The 17,992-nt window shown below is 45.7% G+C and overlaps 1 protein-coding gene across 2 annotated transcripts in view; it reads right to left on the bottom strand.

The window, feature by feature from the left end:
- fa2h (fatty acid 2-hydroxylase) overlaps positions 1-17,992 on the bottom strand; it is a 38,502-nt gene that overhangs the window by 5,400 nt on the left and 15,110 nt on the right. For both annotated transcript variants that reach the window (XM_072386729.1, XM_072386730.1), the window contains exon 2: positions 2,783-2,893. In XM_072386729.1, the coding sequence (XP_072242830.1) occupies positions 2,783-2,893 (111 nt within the window). The remainder of the gene's footprint in view (positions 1-2,782; positions 2,894-17,992) is intronic.

Here is a 17,992-nt window from a genome sequence, read left to right as displayed (position 1 = left end):
TCAGTTACATAAAGAAATTATCAAGCCAGAGAGGAAGCTGAACAATGTTCACACCTTTCATTTCATAATGCTCCAGATGTGTTCAGGGTCTGGAATGCAGCCGGGTCGGTTCAGCAGCCCGACTCTTTTACTTCAGCCATGCAGCTGGAAAACAAAGAATGTGGCTTTTCTTACTGGATGAGGTCGTCACTGAAGCCCTGCAGTGATTTCCAGCCTTAAATCACCACAATGTTCAGAGATTTCTCTGAATGACGACAGTTCTGATGCCTTTCAATTCAAATAAATGAGATTTTTCACCCAGTGTGATGGAAGACACAGAAAAGGAAAGTCAATAAGACATTACCGCTGATTAAGTATGTTTTTTAGATGTTTGAAGTGACCTGAACTCCAGTTTTGTTGCCTCTATGCAAGTCATGGTGCAATTAAAAGAAAAGTGAGTCCTGGGAACCACCTGCTCGTCAATCCTGAGATCAGACAGAGAAAACTTCATCTGTGGAGGACATTTATGCACGAGTGTGAAGACAAAAAAGAAGTGAAACTGTTTCAGTCCAACTTACGGACATAAAAACATTAAAACGTGTTCAGGTAATTACCATCAGTGGAATTTGCAGACATTTCTGGTGGCAAACATCCAACAATGGAATTGAAATGTTCTGACATTGGGACTAAATATTTGCAGCGTAACCGCGATGTTTGAAGTTTCACAACCACAAAGATCCTGGTTTCACAATCTGAAATTAGCAGGAGAAAGAAGAGACCACGTGCACGAATGAAGACATGCCTCACATTCCTGAGGCTCAGACAAAATGTGCCAAGTCACACGCACGTGACGGCAAGTTTCTTAATAATGTGCTGCCTGCAGCGCCAGTCCTGTTTCATCGCTTCATCCACAACATGTTGCATCAAACTTAGGGTAGAAAATGACACATGTGGTGCTGAAGTCTTCAACCACACCTCATGTCTTTACACACTGACAAAAAAAAACAGGAAACAGCTGCAGTCATTTACTGAAACATGTTAAACATGAACATAAACCCAGAATCTGAGGCAGAAACAGAGTTTTTTATCAGTTCTCAGCAGCTTTAAAGTGAATCTCTGGTCTGAGCTCCTTTATTCTCCAACACAGCCTGAACCCTCTGAGACAAGCTTTCTGTCATTTCTTTAAGGAGTCTTCAGGAATAGTTCTCCAGGCTTCTTGAAGGACATCCCAAAGCTCTTCTTTGGATGTGGGCTGCCTTTTGTTCCGTTCTCTGTCAGATGATCCCACACTGCTTCAATAATGTTGAGGTCCGGCTCTGGGGAGGATTCATCCCTCCATAAGACCTGTTGCCACTGATTTTCAGTCCACTTCTTGTGTCATTTGGCACAGCTCAGCCTTTTCTCCCTGTTTCCCTTCCTTAAGAACGGCTTCTTGACAGCCACCCTTCCATGGAGACCATTTCTGATGAGGCTTGGGCCAACAGTAGATGGATCAGCTGAAGGTCCAGATGCATCTCTCAGGTCCTGTCAGGTCACAGCTGGATTTTTTCCTCTTTCTTAAGGACATCACTTTCAGATCCTGTTCATCTGCTGTAGATAGTTTTTTAGGCCTGACACTCCTTCTTTTGTCCTCCACTTGTCCAGTTTCCTCAAATGTTTTAAGGACACACTGCACACCATGCTGAGATATGCCAAGTTTTCAGCTAATAGCTCTTTGGGAATCACCTTGTTGCTGCAGAAATCCTATTTTCTGTCTGTCAAACTGTGTTTTCTTTGCTGTTTTTCATAGATGCAGCTAAAGAAATGGGAACAAATGATGTGTCTTTGTGACAAAGAGCCTAAAGATCCAGTTTAAAACGGCTTCTTTGCTAAGTTGTCTGTTCTGTGTCGACACAACACTGGTTCATCCCTTGAGTTAGGAGCCTTTTTTCTGCCTGAATGCTTCATAGCTCAGAGTTAAGTGGCTGAACAAAGAAAAACACTGAAAATGCTCAGGAACAAGGACTGAAGATGAGTGAAAAAGCAGAAAATGTCCAAAGAAAAACTGTGAAAGAGCTTCAGAAAGCTGCAGAACTGTTGATCAGGACACTTTAAAGGTTACAGGAGAGTCTGGCTGCTTGGGATCAAAATCTAAAGAAATGAGGGCTGAATCAGGACTTTGCACAGTAATGTACGCAAACACTTGTCAGCTGTTGAAATCAAACCACAGTGATGCTTTGTAAAGGGAGTGTCTGCACATGAGGCTTTCTATTACTCTGAGAACCAAACGTTTAAATAATGAACGTATCAGCGGCTGAGTGGCAGGTAGTAGGTCGACGGGGTGCGGCTGAGGTGTGGTTATCGGTGTAAAAAGTCACGAACGCTGCATCTTATTCAGTCCAATGTCGCCTGGAGACAGACAGCAGGACAGACTGGTTGAATCTGTCATCATCACGCTGTGCATGGAGCTGGTATGCAGCATCGTGGAAAAAGCCGAGCTGAGCGCTGACAGGAGCTCGGTTTAACGAACGTAGCACACAGGGACTGACTGTGCTTACACATGACTCCAGGACCTGGTTTAAGGGGTTACCAAATGTTATTGTCTCTGTGTGTTTTTGCATGTTTGCTCACACACACACACACACACACACACACGTGCATGTGGCCGGTTGCAGGAGAGTTGGGGTGAATAACCTGATGGCCGTTCACTGCTCTTTCATCCCTCATGTCCTCCACACACACTTCTTTTGTTGCTACAGAACTTAATCCTGTGATATTTCAGCTCTGAGAGACGATGGCTGTAGAAACACACACACACACACACCTTGTCCAGATCCACAGCGCTGCATTTGTTGTACGGGGAGTTCTCGTCCTCCACCTTCTCCTTCGTCTTTTCTGCCGTCTCCTCGCTGGCTTTACTCCTCTCTCTCAGAGTCTGAAGGAAAAAGGAAACAGAAGCGGACGTGATTAACCGTGTTTAGCCGTATTTGTGAGGATTTATAACCGTGTTTAGCCGTATTTGTGAGGATTTAACAGCAACGACTGAACACAAACGTTTCAGCAACACCATCCATTAAATAATCCACACTGTTTAATCACTACTTATTCATTATTACTCCACTTCATTTCACACCTGCTTGAATGCAAACTGTAGATAAATGTAGATGATCAGATCTGTGAGAAGACAAACAGGTAAACCTGCTTTTCACCCGTTTCATTGGCTTTAAAAGAATCCACAGTTTGTGATCAGTCACAGTATTACTGCACATCCTTTGCTCTCCTCTCCTGAATGTAAAAACCCAGATTTACTGGTCATCACTTCTTCTGACGGGACTCTGCATTTACAACCTGCAACTACATGCAGGGGGCTTTATTTCAAGCTGCACACTGATCCATCGGACACAAACTCAGGTTTGTCTCCTTTAAACCTGCTGCACAGACCTGTCTTTAAGGTCTGCCGAAGGGTGCGGTGGCTGAATGAAAGAGGGACACATCCAAGCCCCAGATCCACAGAGCAGGGCTGTACAGACGGTGTGGATTTGGTGCTTAGAGAGAAGCAGAATAATGGCCAACAACATGAAGCCCAGATACAACCGGGGATTCTTTCCTTTTCAACACCCTAAATGACAGAGCTGACGTTATCCACACATCAAAAGAGCCCATGTGGGACTTAACGAGGGAGAAAAAGACTCATAAATGGATTTCTTGACTTCCTAATCAGATTAAAAATGATGTAAAAGATAATCTGACAGGCACAAAGTGTCCTACAGTCATTATTCCACAGCCTGGAGCTCTGAGTGCTGCTCATTTACATAGAGCACAGGACAGGGTTCAATAAAAAGGTTTTGAGTCTTATTAGAGTAAAGTTTATTAGACATAAATGATGAATTTAGAGGAAATACTGTGTCTGAACTGGTGAATATCTGCAAAACAGCTGAGAAAATGTAAGAATGCAGACATCAATTAAAAAAAGAGTTGAAGAAGATGTTTGAATCTTATGAGAAGAACAGTTTCACACAGTAGAGTCCATCCATCCATCCATCCATCCATCCATCCATCATCTGCCGCTTATCCGGGGGTCGGGGGGGCAGCAGCTTTAACAGAGAAACCCAGACCTCCCTGTCCCCGGCCACTTCCTCCAGCTCTTCCGGGGGACCCCGAGGCGTTCCCAGGCCAGCTGAGAGACATAGTCTCTCCAGCGTGTCCTGGGTCTCCCCCGGGTCTCCTCCCAGTGGGACGGGCCCGGAACACCTCCCCAGGGAGGCCTCCAGGGGGCATCCTAACCAGATGCCACCTCATCTGACTCCTCTCTGGAGGAGCAGCGGTTCTACTCCGAGCCCCTCCCGGGTGACTGAGCTTCTCACCCTATCTCTAAGGGAGGCCCAGAAGCCCATTTCAGCCGCTTGTATTCATGATCTTGTTCTTTCGGTCTCTACCCACAGCTCGTGACCATAGGTGAGGATGGGAACGTAGACTGACCAGTAAATAGAGAGCTTCGCCTTCTGGCTCAGCTCCTTCTTCACAACGACGGGTCGGTGCAGCAACACTGCAGACGCTGCACCGATCCGCCGTCAATCTCCCGCTCCATTCGTCCCTCACTGTGAACAAGACCCCGAGATACTTGAACTCCTCCACTTGGGGAAGGATCTCATTCCCGACCCGGAGAGGGCGTTCCAGCCTTTTCCGGCTCAACGCAGTAGAGTTTGGGTTTATTTGGCCTTTCTACTAATGCCTTTTTTACCTTTTATTCGTGATAAAATACTAATATTTAGCCTAAAACCATCAGGTTAACTCACTTCTCTGCCGCTGCACGTCCTTTACGTCCGACAGCCGAGTTAAACTTTTATCACCTGGCCGGTGGTTTTGTTGCTGACGTCACCTTCGATATTTAACTCATACAGTGGAAACATCACAACGTCACTTTGTGCAGAAAGAAACAAAAAGAAAGCCAGAGGACACAGAGTGTCTCATCCTGACTCAGCAAAGATATTCATTTAATCCAGTTTTAACTTCAAAGACTGAATTAATCTTATAGCATCAGGTCCAACCCTCATTTAGACCGAACCTGAGCGTCACAGAATCAGTCGCTGGGGACATAATTCAGGGAATGATGGGAAACACCTGCATCACCTCCTCTAACAGCTGAACCATGTCAAACTGGAGAGTTTTTACACTATGTGCTTCGTATTCTCTGCGAGCTCTTGTTCTTCTTTTCTCCGTTTTTGCTAAATTAACTAAACTAAATCAACTTTTAACTCTGATTAAGTCTAATCAGCTGAATTTTAAACAGCTGCAACTTGAAATGGTGCCGATTTACAGGAGATTTCATGTAAAATGCAGGTTGAACCACGAACAAATCGCCTGAATATTCATCACCTGCAACAATCAGATCATGTAGGGTTTTTAAATGAATTTAGGATCAGATCTGACAGGAGCCGAGTGGCTTTGTGGCCTCCTGGAACGGCTGAGGGCTGCTGGAAACTGTCGGGTTTTATTATACAAGTGAATGAGCATGAAAAAAGTAGGAAAATCAGCCCTAAAGGTGGCACATGGACGTGGGCTGCAGGACACGTCAAAGGACTGAATGTTATTCACTTCCCCTGTCAGTGATTTCAGTATTAAATTAATGTATATCAGTGCAAAAATGTGCAAAAATTCTACAAACAGAATCCGAAACAGCCGTTTTTTTACTGTATCAGGAGGCGATCTGTGGATTCAGGCTGTTTAAATGTGTTTTTAAGACAAATTTAGGTCTTTGTGTGCAAAAAAACAAACCCAACTGCTATCACAAGCCAGCAGCCAATGCAGAGCTGTTTCCTGTAGGGACACATAAACAAAGCGACCCTTTCCGTGTCACTTCTCCAGCGCACACACCCATCAAAACAAGCAATGACCCAGCGTTACACCTCATCGGTGAAAGCAATAAACCGGCACACCCTCTGTATCAGCCGTGGCCTACGTGAGCCTGGGCGCCGTGTGGCGTTTAATGACCTCGGCCACTTTATGCAAGCAGCCTGGCAAACAGCCACCAATGAGCTCTGCAGCTGTGGTGAGTTCATGGGATGTGACCACTAGCGGGGATGCAAATTTTTCCTCATAATGGGAGGAGCGGTTTATTCTTATTTGGCAACACATGACAGTGATGAGTGTGGTGATCCTGAATCCTGTTTGGAAACCAGAGTGTGCCTGAGGCAGATCGTACGATGACTGAGTAAAGAAACCTCAACACAAGCAGCTGAACACATCTGGGCCTGTCGTATTGTTTGTTGTTGGGCTGTTAAGAACACTGATAAAGGCGTTGTGAAGCACTCGTTGCCATAGAGACGCACACTTGGACACTGCTGCCGCCCGCTGAAGCGACGCTGCAACATGGCGGCCGTGCCTCAGGGGAATCCCCGTCTACGAAGGCGGGTCTAAAACATCAAAAATGATTCTAAGCAAATGTTCAGGCTGTTTGGTTTGTTGCAAATCCAACAAGAGCCAATAAGATGCAGCACACGGCTCAGTTAAAACTATCACAGTCAGAACGACTCCATTTTTACTTCAGATATCGTTAAATTAAGCTTTAAAGTTATTGTTTTCATATTTACGGACACTTCTAGATGATTCCCTCACTGATGCATTTACGCGTTTATTTCAGTTCTTGTATCATTCAGCTTTGAGAGAATTAAAGCTTAATGCTGTAAAAATTAAATAAACATGTTTGGAGCACCTGAATGCAGCACAACTGAAATTATTTGGTGCCGCCTGGTCTCTCAACGTTCAGATTTATTCAGTTCCTGTCTCACGTGATTATTTTAAACAGCTTTCTGGCAGAAAGACACAAACTTAGTTTCAGTCCTCACACGAAGGCGATGCCCACGTCTGTCTCTAATCATCCCAAAGCGCAAACTTTCCCCTAAAGATTGAAAGAATCATTAATTCAAAACAAAAAAAATGGTGATTATGTTTTATTAATCACTTAATCTCAGGACTAAATCTCAACAGGAAGCTGAAAATGGGCAAAATGACAGACAGGGAAGCAGATTTAACTAATTATCCCAAAAATACAGCCGCTCCACTCACTTTAACATCGAACTCTATTCCTGCTCGTCATCTCTGATCGATTTTACTTTGATCTGATATATTTCTGTCTTTTTAATGTCATTTTAATCTGGACTTGATCTATTATCTGTGGCTGATATTCTACGGCTCATCTCTTCACTTCTGTTTCTGTCACATATGTAACATGTTGCACTCGTCTGGACACTTTTAATAATAAAACTTCCTTTAATGATAAAATCATTTGCTTTTTGGATAAATTCAGTGGCAAAAGTGTTAGAAATGATCATAATGACAGGACAGCTGGCTGCTTGACTGAAACATGGTCATGAACACGGCTCACGTTAACCCACCAGAACACGTTTAAGTCTTTGAAATGATTCAGTGATCAGAAAGTCTCAGTCAGAGCTGATAATCACAGTTGCAGATGAGTTGTACACCTCAGAGTTACTGATCCACCTTCTGCTCAAACTGCACATTACTGTCAAATCTCATTTAAAAAAAATCCAATTTCTATTTAAAAGCTTTGAAATTCTCCATTTTATCCAACATGGCACATAAGCAGATATCAGTCAGCTGCTCTTTCTCTATAAGTAACTTTACGGATATCTGTGTTTCTGTTCGGTAATTCAGCACGACTCGGCTAAAAGCTGCAAAAAGATGAAATAAGCTGTAGCATAAAACTGTCTTTGTGTTGTGCTTCCTGTCCTCCAGAGGAGAACATCGGGGGGTAAAAGAGGAGCTCCAAGCACCCCCCGCTCTCTCAAAGTAAAGCAACATTAGCTTCATTTTGGGCTTAACGATCTTAAGTGGATGCAGTGACACCTGGTGGCAAAATCTGCAAACTGCAACCAACTGAAAACCACCATCTACCCCCAAATTACAGGGACTGGAAAAATAAGTACGTCTCAGTGTGAGCTGAGGCCGGACCATCCAGCTCGTCTGAGCACGTTCTGATGTCACACGTGGACGGATAACAAGCCCCGCCCATATCCAAGTCGGCCATCTTGGAGCCAAAGAGCAACTGATACAAGAACTACAACAAAACTAACACTTTGTAGATTCTCTCTGTGGCAAAGCTTCCTCTTCTTCCTGCTTTGTGAAGCATAATGTAGCGTTTTTGTCATTTAGAATATAAGTTTTATGCAGCTAAATGTTTTTAATTACTCAAAAGCTGTTGTTTCCTGCTGCGTCAAACTACCGTCGAACAGAAATTAAGCTCAAACGACGCATTTAGTTCATCATTGCCAACAACTGGAATATTTCAAACCCATTTCATGTCAGTATCAGTGTTTTTTATTTGAGTTAAATCGCCTCCTCACACTTCATCGTCGACTTAGAAACCGATCTTTAAGTTATAGATTAAAGATTAGAGGTTAAAATCAAGCATTTGTGACTTCTTACGCTGTGAAAACCAGTGTTAAGTGGTCAAATAAGCTGATTTTAGCTCATTTTAGATGCTAAGCAGTCGGATTAGATGGGACCAACAACCAGGTAACGAGAGAAAGACTCGGACTGGATGAACTGTGTTGGACTTTTACTTTCAGAGCCAGTGTTTGGTTTGTCCTCCACAGAGGAGGCAACCCGCACCCCCTTACTGTCGTTTCTACGCGAATAAAAACATAATTCATTGAATTTCTTCAAGTAGATCATTCTGAGGGTTGCAGGCTGGGCCTTTAACTACACACTTGTACAGAGTGGGGACTACTTTATGGAAAAATACTTTATGTAAAAACCTGCCACCACATGGACATATAAACACCTGCTGCTGTGCCAAAGTCTGGCTGAAAAAAGACTGAAACAGCTTCAGATCATTTGTTCTGCTTCACTTTGCTGCAGAAATGATTTTAATGAGGCCAATTCTTAACCAAACTGCCTGTAATGTTTACACTTTGAGATAAGAAACAGAACTGTTCAGCCATCAAAGGCTTTGGATCCAGCTGTGGTGTCACATGAGTCTGCGTAAAACGACCCCAGACTCTTTTTTTATCATTTCTGTTTGTAATGCAGCATGAAGGGATGAATAAAAACCACATTAGGGAAATGAAAAGCCACAGCACGGCAGCACCTGGCCGGGACCGACCATAGCAGGACGCCACTCAGCAACGCCCTCATTCGTCCAATCATACGACCTCACCTTTGAACAGCATAAAAGTTTCACCTATGTGAGAAAAACAAAGTGAGCAGCTGGTTTACAGGGGAAAAAAAGAACTACACATTAGTAATATAGCTGCTTTTCCCCTCCGAGGTTGTAAAAACACGCAGAAATAATATATGTGGAGGTCATCGGTGCCTTTGAGGGCTTTCATTTCAATCACATGACGGAGAACACGCCATACTTCCCTGCAATAAACCAATAACTTCACCCAGCAGCAGCAGCAAAGGACGGCGCTGTGTTGCGTCATTTTTACTTCATTAACCAGGATCCAATCTGACAGGCTGACGAAGGTCAAAGCGAATTATTTCGTGCTTTCACACGAGATCAGAAACGGGCCTAAAAATATGAAAGCAGACGTGAGAGAGAAGCCACACAGAGTAACTGAGAGCGACTCCCTCCATTCAGCTCCATGCTGAACAAAGGTGGGACGCTGAAACCACCAACCTTTTCCACTGCGGTTGGAGCAACATTTGAATGCTCCAGAGAACATGAAGTGGTTGTAAAACTAAACTTTAGTCACAAACGTGGAGGTTGAAATGAGAAAAACACAAAAGCTTTCTGGGCCAAAGTTTACAACCAAAGAGGAAGAAGAGTCACAAGAAAAATGGGGAAGTTGCTGTTTCTGAGACTGACCGGTCAACAAACTGCAGATGCTCGTAATGTCGGGTTAGAAACTCTGAACAGTGCCAATAAAGTTTGGGTTTCAAACAAAAAAAATGTGCTTTTAGACAGGATGCAAAGACATGAGCTCCAGCAGCTTTGGTTGCTCAAATGTAAGTCAATAATATTTCTAACTGAGCGCCGGACTGCCTCAGTAGCTCCGCCTCTTTCCTCCAAACTGCACACCTCTCATCTCTTATCTTCAAGTCTAAAAAAAGGAACATTCTTGGTTTCTCTCAACGGCTCGGATCAAGCAAAAGGCTGAAGTGGTTAAAGTGCATTTTCCTCCTGTTACTTTCTTACAAGCAACAAACTGGACAGAAAGTTTAAAACCGATCGGCAACATTTGAGTTAATTAGCCTTCATCTGCCAGCCTTCAGGAGAAATAATTACATTGGTGAGCAGCCCGAATGCTAATCTAAAAACCTGCTTTTTCATGACGTTACATGACAGATAACATCCAGAAATCCCTTTAAACATGGCATCAGTCCGAACTATAGGCTTAAACACTGAGAAGAGCGATATCATCAGCTGCTTCTGAGCACAGCACACACCTTTCATGTGGGTGACCTGGCTTCAAATCCCCTGCATGAAAGGTATTACCTCCTGTAGGGGTCCTCAGGCAAGACCCCCTTATCCTACCTGCCAGCCAGTGTAAGTTGCTTTGGATAAAGGTGTTTGCCTAATGCATAAGTTCGTATCAACTGAAAGTCTCTAAAGACTATAATACTGTTTATGTAACCGACTGGTGGAGCCTTTAAAGGGGAACTCTGGTATTTTTAAACCTGGACCTTATTTCTGGCATGAAATACGTTCATCTACTCACCGAGAACAGTTTGGTGAAAGTCGGCGTCCTTCAGAAGATATTTAGATAACTGGAGATCCATATAACGGAGTGAACGGGGCTTAGAGGATGCAGCCTCTAAATAAGGCATTATCTGTCTTTATTTCACCAATACTTTAAGAAGAATGAATGAATGAACGTGTGCTATAGCTCTGTTAGCTCATAGCTGCTGTTATGTGGCTACTTGCAGCTATAGGAGAGCTAACGGAGGGATTTCTACACAGGCACTCTACTGGGACCACTTCATCCACACGCCCCCCTGCAGCACAGTTTATTTATCTAGAGTTATCTAAATATCTTCCGAAGGAAGCTGACTTTCACCAAACTGTTCTCGGTGAGCAGATTAACGTATTTCATGCCAGAAATAAGGTTTGAAAATACCAGAGTTCTCCTTTAACATTACATAGCTGCAGGATGTTACCGCCACAAACCGGACCCGACTTCAGCCACTGATGATGTGAAGGAAGTGAGGTCATCACAGTCCTAATGAAGCAGAAACGCTCCGTTTACACCTGTAAATGAGTATTATCTGGTATTAGCCGAGTTCTGGGCAGAAACGCTCCGTTTACACCTGTAAATGAGTATTATCTGGTATTAACTGAGTTCTGGGCAGAAACGCTCCGTTTACACCTGTAAATGAGTATTATCTGGTATTAGCTGAGTTCTGGGCAGAAACGCTCCGTTTACACCTGTAAATGAGTATTATCTGGTATTAGCTGAGTTCTGGGCAGAAACGCTCCGTTTACACCTGTAAATGAGTATTATCTGGTATTAGCTGAGTTCTGGGCAGAAACGCTCCGTTTACACCTGTAAATGAGTATTATCTGGTATTAGCTGAGTTCTGGGCAGAAACGCTCCGTTTACACCTGTAAATGAGTATTATCTGGTATTAGCTGAGTTCTGGGCAGAAACGCTCCGTTTACACCTGTAAATGAGTATTATCTGGTATTAGCTGAGTTCTGGGCAGAAACGCTCCGTTTACACCTGTAAATGAGTATTATCTGGTATTAGCTGAGTTCTGGGCAGAAACGCTCCGTTTACACCTGTAAATGAGTATTATCTGGTATTAGCCGAGTTCTGGGCAGAAACACTCCGTTTACACCTGTAAATGAGTATTATCTGGTATTAGCCGAGTTCTGGGCAGAAACGCTCCGTTTACACCTATAAATGAGTATTATCTGGTATTAGCTGAGTTCTGGGCAGAAACGCTCCGTTTACACCTGTAAATGAGTATTATCTGGTATTAACTGAGTTCTGGGCAGAAACGCTCCGTTTACACCTGTAAATGAGTATTATCTGGTATTAGCTGAGTTCTGGGCAGAAACGCTCCGTTTACGCCTGTAAATGAGTATTATCTGGTATTAGCTGAGTTCTGGGCAGAAACGCTCCGTTTACGCCTGTAAATGAGTATTATCTGGTATTAGCTGAGTTCTGGGCAGAAACGCTCCGTTTACGCCTGTAAATGAGTATTATCTGGTATTAGCTGAGTTCTGGGCAGAAACGCTCCGTTTACACCTGTAAATGAGTATTATCTGGTATTAACTGAGTTCTGGGCAGAAACGCTCCGTTTACACCTGTAAATGAGTATTATCTGGTATTAGCTGAGTTCTGGGCAGAAACGCTCCGTTTACACCTGTAAATGAGTATTATCTGGTATTAGCTGAGTTCTGGGCAGAAACGCTCCGTTTACACCTGTAAATGAGTATTATCTGGTATTAACTGAGTTCTGGGCAGAAACGCTCCGTTTACACCTGTAAATGAGTATTATCTGGTATTAGCTGAGTTCTGGGCAGAAACGCTCCGTTTACACCTGTAAATGAGTATTATCTGGTATTAGCTGAGTTCTGGGCAGAAACGCTCTGTTTACACCTGTAAATGAGTATTATCTGGTATTAACTGAGTTCTGGGCAGAAACGCTCCGTTTACACCTGTAAATGAGTATTATCTGGTATTAGCTGAGTTCTGGGCAGAAACGCTCCGTTTACACCTGTAAATGAGTATTATCTGGTATTAACTGAGTTCTGGGCAGAAACGCTCCGTTTACACCTGTAAATGAGTATTATCTGGTATTAACTGAGTTCTGGGCAGAAACGCTCCGTTTACACCTGTAAACGAGTATTATCTGGTATTAACTGAGTTCTGGGCAGAAACGCTCCGTTTACACCTGTAAATGAGTATTATCTGGTATTAACTGAGTTCTGGGCAGAAACGCTCCGTTTACACCTGTAAATGAGTATTATCTGGTATTAACTGAGTTCTGGGCAGAAACGCTCCGTTTACACCTGTAAATGAGTATTATCTGGTATTAGCTGAGTTCTGGGCAGAAACGCTCCGTTTACACCTGTAAATGAGTATTATCTGGTATTAACTGAGTTCTGGGCAGAAACGCTCCGTTTACACCTGTAAATGAGTATTATCTGGTATTAACTGAGTTCTGGGCAGAAACGCTCCGTTTACACCTGTAAATTAGTATTATCTGGTATTAACTGAGTTCTGGGCAGAAACGCTCCGTTTACACCTGTAAATGAGTATTATCTGGTATTAGCTGAGTTCTGGGCAGAAACGCTCCGTTTACACCTGTAAATGAGTATTATCTGGTATTAACTGAGTTCTGGGCAGAAACGCTCCGTTTACACCTGTAAATGAGTATTATCTGGTATTAGCTGAGTTCTGGGCAGAAACGCTCCGTTTACACCTGTAAATGAGTATTATCTGGTATTAACTGAGTTCTGGGCAGAAACGCTCCGTTTACACCTGTAAATGAGTATTATCTGGTATTAACTGAGTTCTGGGCAGAAACGCTCCGTTTACACCTGTAAATGAGTATTATCTGGTATTAGCTGAGTTCTGGGCAGAAACGCTCCGTTTACACCTGTAAATGAGTATTATCTGGTATTAACTGAGTTCTGGGCAGAAACGCTCCGTTTACACCTGTAAATGAGTATTATCTGGTATTAACTGAGTTCTGGGCAGAAACGCTCCGTTTACACCTGTAAATGAGTATTATCTGGTATTAGCTGAGTTCTGGGCAGAAACGCTCCGTTTACACCTGTAAACGAGTATTATCTGGTATTAGCTGAGTTCTGGGCAGAAACGCTCCGTTTACACCTGTAAATGAGTATTATCTGGTATTAACTGAGTTCTGGGCAGAAACGCTCCGTTTACACCTGTAAATGAGTATTATCTGGTATTAGCTGAGTTCTGGGCAGAAACGCTCCGTTTACACCTGTAAATGAGTATTATCTGGTATTAACTGAGTTCTGGGCAGAAACGCTCCGTTTACACCTGTAAATGAGTATTATCTGGTATTAGCTGAGTTCTGGGCAGAAACGCTCCGTTTACACCTGTAAATGAGTATTATCTGGTATTAGCTGAGTTCTGGGCAGAAACGCTCCGTTTACACCTGTAAATGAGTATTATCTGGTATTAGCTGAGTTCTGGGCAGAAACGCTCAGTTTACACCTGTAAATGAGTATTATCTGGTATTAACTGAGTTCTGGGCAGAAACGCTCCGTTTACACCTGTAAATGAGTATTATCTGGTATTAACTGAGTTCTGGGCAGAAACGCTCCGTTTACACCTGTAAATGAGTATTATCTGGTATTAGCTGAGTTCTGGGCCATTGCTCAACCCGGTTAAATGTTACGCATCGTGAGCGTTACATCAGTGCTCGCCCTCACCTTTGCTCTACCACGCCCTTCTCTTCATTCCCAGTTATCTTTGTCTGATTAGTTCCACCTTTCTCTTGGGTTAGGGTTAAACCATCAACGTTACTTTGGGATCCCGACATAACGAGGTGGAGTTGCACCGCTGCTCATTTCCTCGTATTCATGTAATCCCCCCCGCTCTCCGCCCTCCCAGCGGAGGATGACTGGAGTTTCTGTGTGACGGTACCAGGCCACATCACCACCCAACTCCAACCATCTCCTTTGTGTTTTGTCTCTCAGTCTTTTATATCTTTGCCTCCTCCAACGATGACAGAGCACTTCTTCTGTTTTCCTCCATCCCCTGTTAAATGAGATTATTCATTCATCCAGTCCTTTTGTTAGCAGGGCAGCACTGAATGGCTCATTTCATACAGAACACCTTGATATCAGCATCTGAAAAGCTTCTGTGAGAGTTCTAAACGTCTGCATTTTGTAAGACAGTCGGCTAACTGAATGCCCCTCTTTTGAAACTGCTCCTTATCACTGTGGTGCAGTTAATAAATTGTCATCCTCGTGTGACAATGAACCGACGCAGAGTGAAATTAATGTCAACATCACTGGCATTTCTCCCATTGTCTCAGCTCTGGCCTGAGAAGTGTACACAGGCACTCCTGCGTTGGCATAAACACAAATGAAGGCCACAACTCGTCGCCTGACAAACTCCTCCTGCTTTCTGTTTACTTAACAACTGAGAAGCAGCGTCTATTTGTTCTGCAGCTTTCAGGCTTTACACTCACAGTAATGTGGAAGAGGCTTCAGAGCGGTAATAATCAAACACATCTTTCCAGATTAATTCATTCCTGGGATACCAGTGAAAAAGGTTTGATCCGTAGGCAGCATGTCGGCTCTCCGCTCTGAATGAATGAATCGGCGCAGAAGGGATCTGTTGGACTAGGTTTAGTGTATTACCGTAATAACCATCATATCGGTGCAATAAGAAATTAAGCACCGGCTACTCTGTCTGAATCTGTTCAGGCAGTGACAGCTGAGTGAGGAAAAAGAAGGTATCCCGTCACCTTTCTTATCCTGGTCTGACCTCAGCTTTTTGAGCGCCTCTGTTAGCAATCACTGAATTTATTGATAACATCGTCACCGATCGGCTCATCGGAAACCTTCCAACATCAGATAAATGCATTGGTCAGAGCTCGATGTGTCTTTAAAATGTCTTTATCTAACTTCTCTTCCTTTAGATTTAATGGATCCATCTTTTTATCTGTTCGATGGTTTGATTTTGAGGTGAAACAACGATTTAATTCAACACGTTTCACGCCACGAACCCATGATTATCTGTTCTTTCCTCTTCCTTTCCCTCATGAAACTTTATTACTGAGCATTTATGAGGGCTGGAGTTGGAGCGAAAGGTGGAAGGACTGCCTGCTTGGGTGGAGGTTGGACAGCGTGCTTGGGTGGAGGTTGGACTGCGTGCTTGGGTGGAGGTTGGACTGCGTGCTTGGGTGGAGGTTGGACTGCGTGCTTGGGTGGAGGTTGGACTGCGTGCTTGGGTGGAGGTTGGACAGCGTGCTTGGGTGGAGGTTGGACTGCGTGCTTGGGTGGAGGTTGGACTGCGTGCTTGGGTGGAGGTTGGACTGCGTGCTTGGGTGGAGGTTGGACTGCGTGCTTGGGTGGAGGTTGGACTGCGTGCTTGGGTGGAGGTTGGACAGCGTGCTTGGGTGGAGGTTGGACAGCGTGCTTGGGTGGAGGTTGGACTGCGTGCTTGGGTGGAGGTTGGACAGCGTGCTTGGGTGGAGGTTGGACAGCGTGCTTGGGTGGAGGTTGGACTGCGTGCTTGGGTGGAGGTTGGACAGCGTGCTTGGGTGGAAGTTGGACAGCGTGCTTGAGTGGAGGTTGGACAGCGTGCTTGGGTGGAGGTTGGACAGCGTGCTTGGGTGGAGGTTGGACTGCGTGCTTGGATGGAGGTTGGACTGCCTGCTTGGGTGGAGGTTGGACTGCGTGCTTGGGTGGAGGTTGGACTGCGTGCTTGGGTGGAGGTTGGACTGCGTGCTTGGGTGGAGGTTGGACTGCGTGCTTGGGTGGAGGTTGGACTGCGTGCTTGGGTGGAAGTTGGACTGCGTGCTTGGGTGGAAGTTGGACAGCGTGCTTGAGTGGAGGTTGGACAGCGTGCTTGGGTGGAGGTTGGACAGCGTGCTTGGGTGGAGGTTGGACAGCGTGCTTGGGTGGAGGTTGGACAGCGTGCTTGGGTGGAGGCTGGACAGCGTGCTTGGGTGGAGGTTGGACTGCGTGCTTGGGTGGAGGTTGGACTGCGTGCTTGGATGGAGGTTGGACAGCGTGCTTGGGTGGAGGTTGGACTGCGTGCTTGGGTGGAGGTTGGACTGCGTGCTTGGGTGGAGGTTGGACTGCGTGCTTGGGTGGAGGTTGGACTGGGTGCTTGGGTGGAGGTTGGACTGCCTGCTTGGGTGGAGGTTGGAGTGCCTGCTTGGGTGGAGGTTGGACTGCGTGCTTGGGTGGAGGTTGGACAGCGTGCTTGGGTGGAGGTTGGACAGCGTGCTTGGGTGGAGGTTGGACAGCGTGCTTGGGTGGAGGTTGGACTGCCTGCTTGGGTGGAGGTTGGACTGCGTGCTAGGGTGGAGGTTGGACTGCCTGCTTGGGTGGAGGTTGGACAGCGTGCTTGGGTGGAGGTTGGACAGCGTGCTTGGGTGGAGGCTGGACTGCGTGCTTGGGTGGAGGTTGGACTGCGTGCTTGGGTGGAGGTTGGACTGCGTGCTTGGGTGGAGGTTGGACTGCGTGCTTGGGTGGAGGTTGGACTGCGTGCTTGGGTGGAAGTTGGACTGCGTGCTTGGGTGGAAGTTGGACAGCGTGCTTGAGTGGAGGTTGGACAGCGTGCTTGGGTGGAGGTTGGACAGCGTGCTTGGGTGGAGGTTGGACAGCGTGCTTGGGTGGAGGTTGGACAGCGTGCTTGGGTGGAGGCTGGACAGCGTGCTTGGGTGGAGGTTGGACTGCGTGCTTGGGTGGAGGTTGGACTGCGTGCTTGGGTGGAGGTTGGACAGCGTGCTTGGGTGGAGGTTGGACTGCGTGCTTGGGTGGAGGTTGGACTGCGTGCTTGGGTGGAGGTTGGACTGCGTGCTTGGGTGGAGGTTGGACTGGGTGCTTGGGTGGAGGTTGGACTGCCTGCTTGGGTGGAGGTTGGAGTGCCTGCTTGGGTGGAGGTTGGACTGCGTGCTTGGGTGGAGGTTGGACAGCGTGCTTGGGTGGAGGTTGGACAGCGTGCTTGGGTGGAGGTTGGACAGCGTGCTTGGGTGGAGGTTGGACTGCCTGCTTGGGTGGAGGTTGGACTGCGTGCTAGGGTGGAGGTTGGACTGCCTGCTTGGGTGGAGGTTGGACAGCGTGCTTGGGTGGAGGTTGGACTGCGTGCTTGGGTGGAGGTTGGACAGCGTGCTTGGGTGGAGGTTGGACTGCGTGCTTGGGTGGAGGTTGGACTGCGTGCTTGGGTGGAGGTTGGACTGCGTGCTTGGGTGGAGGTTGGACTGGGTGCTTGGGTGGAGGTTGGACTGCCTGCTTGGGTGGAGGTTGGAGTGCCTGCTTGGGTGGAGGTTGGACTGCGTGCTTGGGTGGAGGTTGGACAGCGTGCTTGGGTGGAGGTTGGACAGCGTGCTTGGGTGGAGGTTG

The sequence above is a fragment of the Leuresthes tenuis genome, unplaced genomic scaffold (assembly GCF_036924035.1).
Source record: "Leuresthes tenuis unplaced genomic scaffold, fLeuTen1.0.hap1 SCAF_5, whole genome shotgun sequence".
NCBI lineage: Eukaryota > Metazoa > Chordata > Actinopteri > Atheriniformes > Atherinopsidae > Leuresthes > Leuresthes tenuis.
Note: the sequence above shows the minus strand (reverse complement) of the source record. Positions and strands in the feature narration are given on the sequence as shown.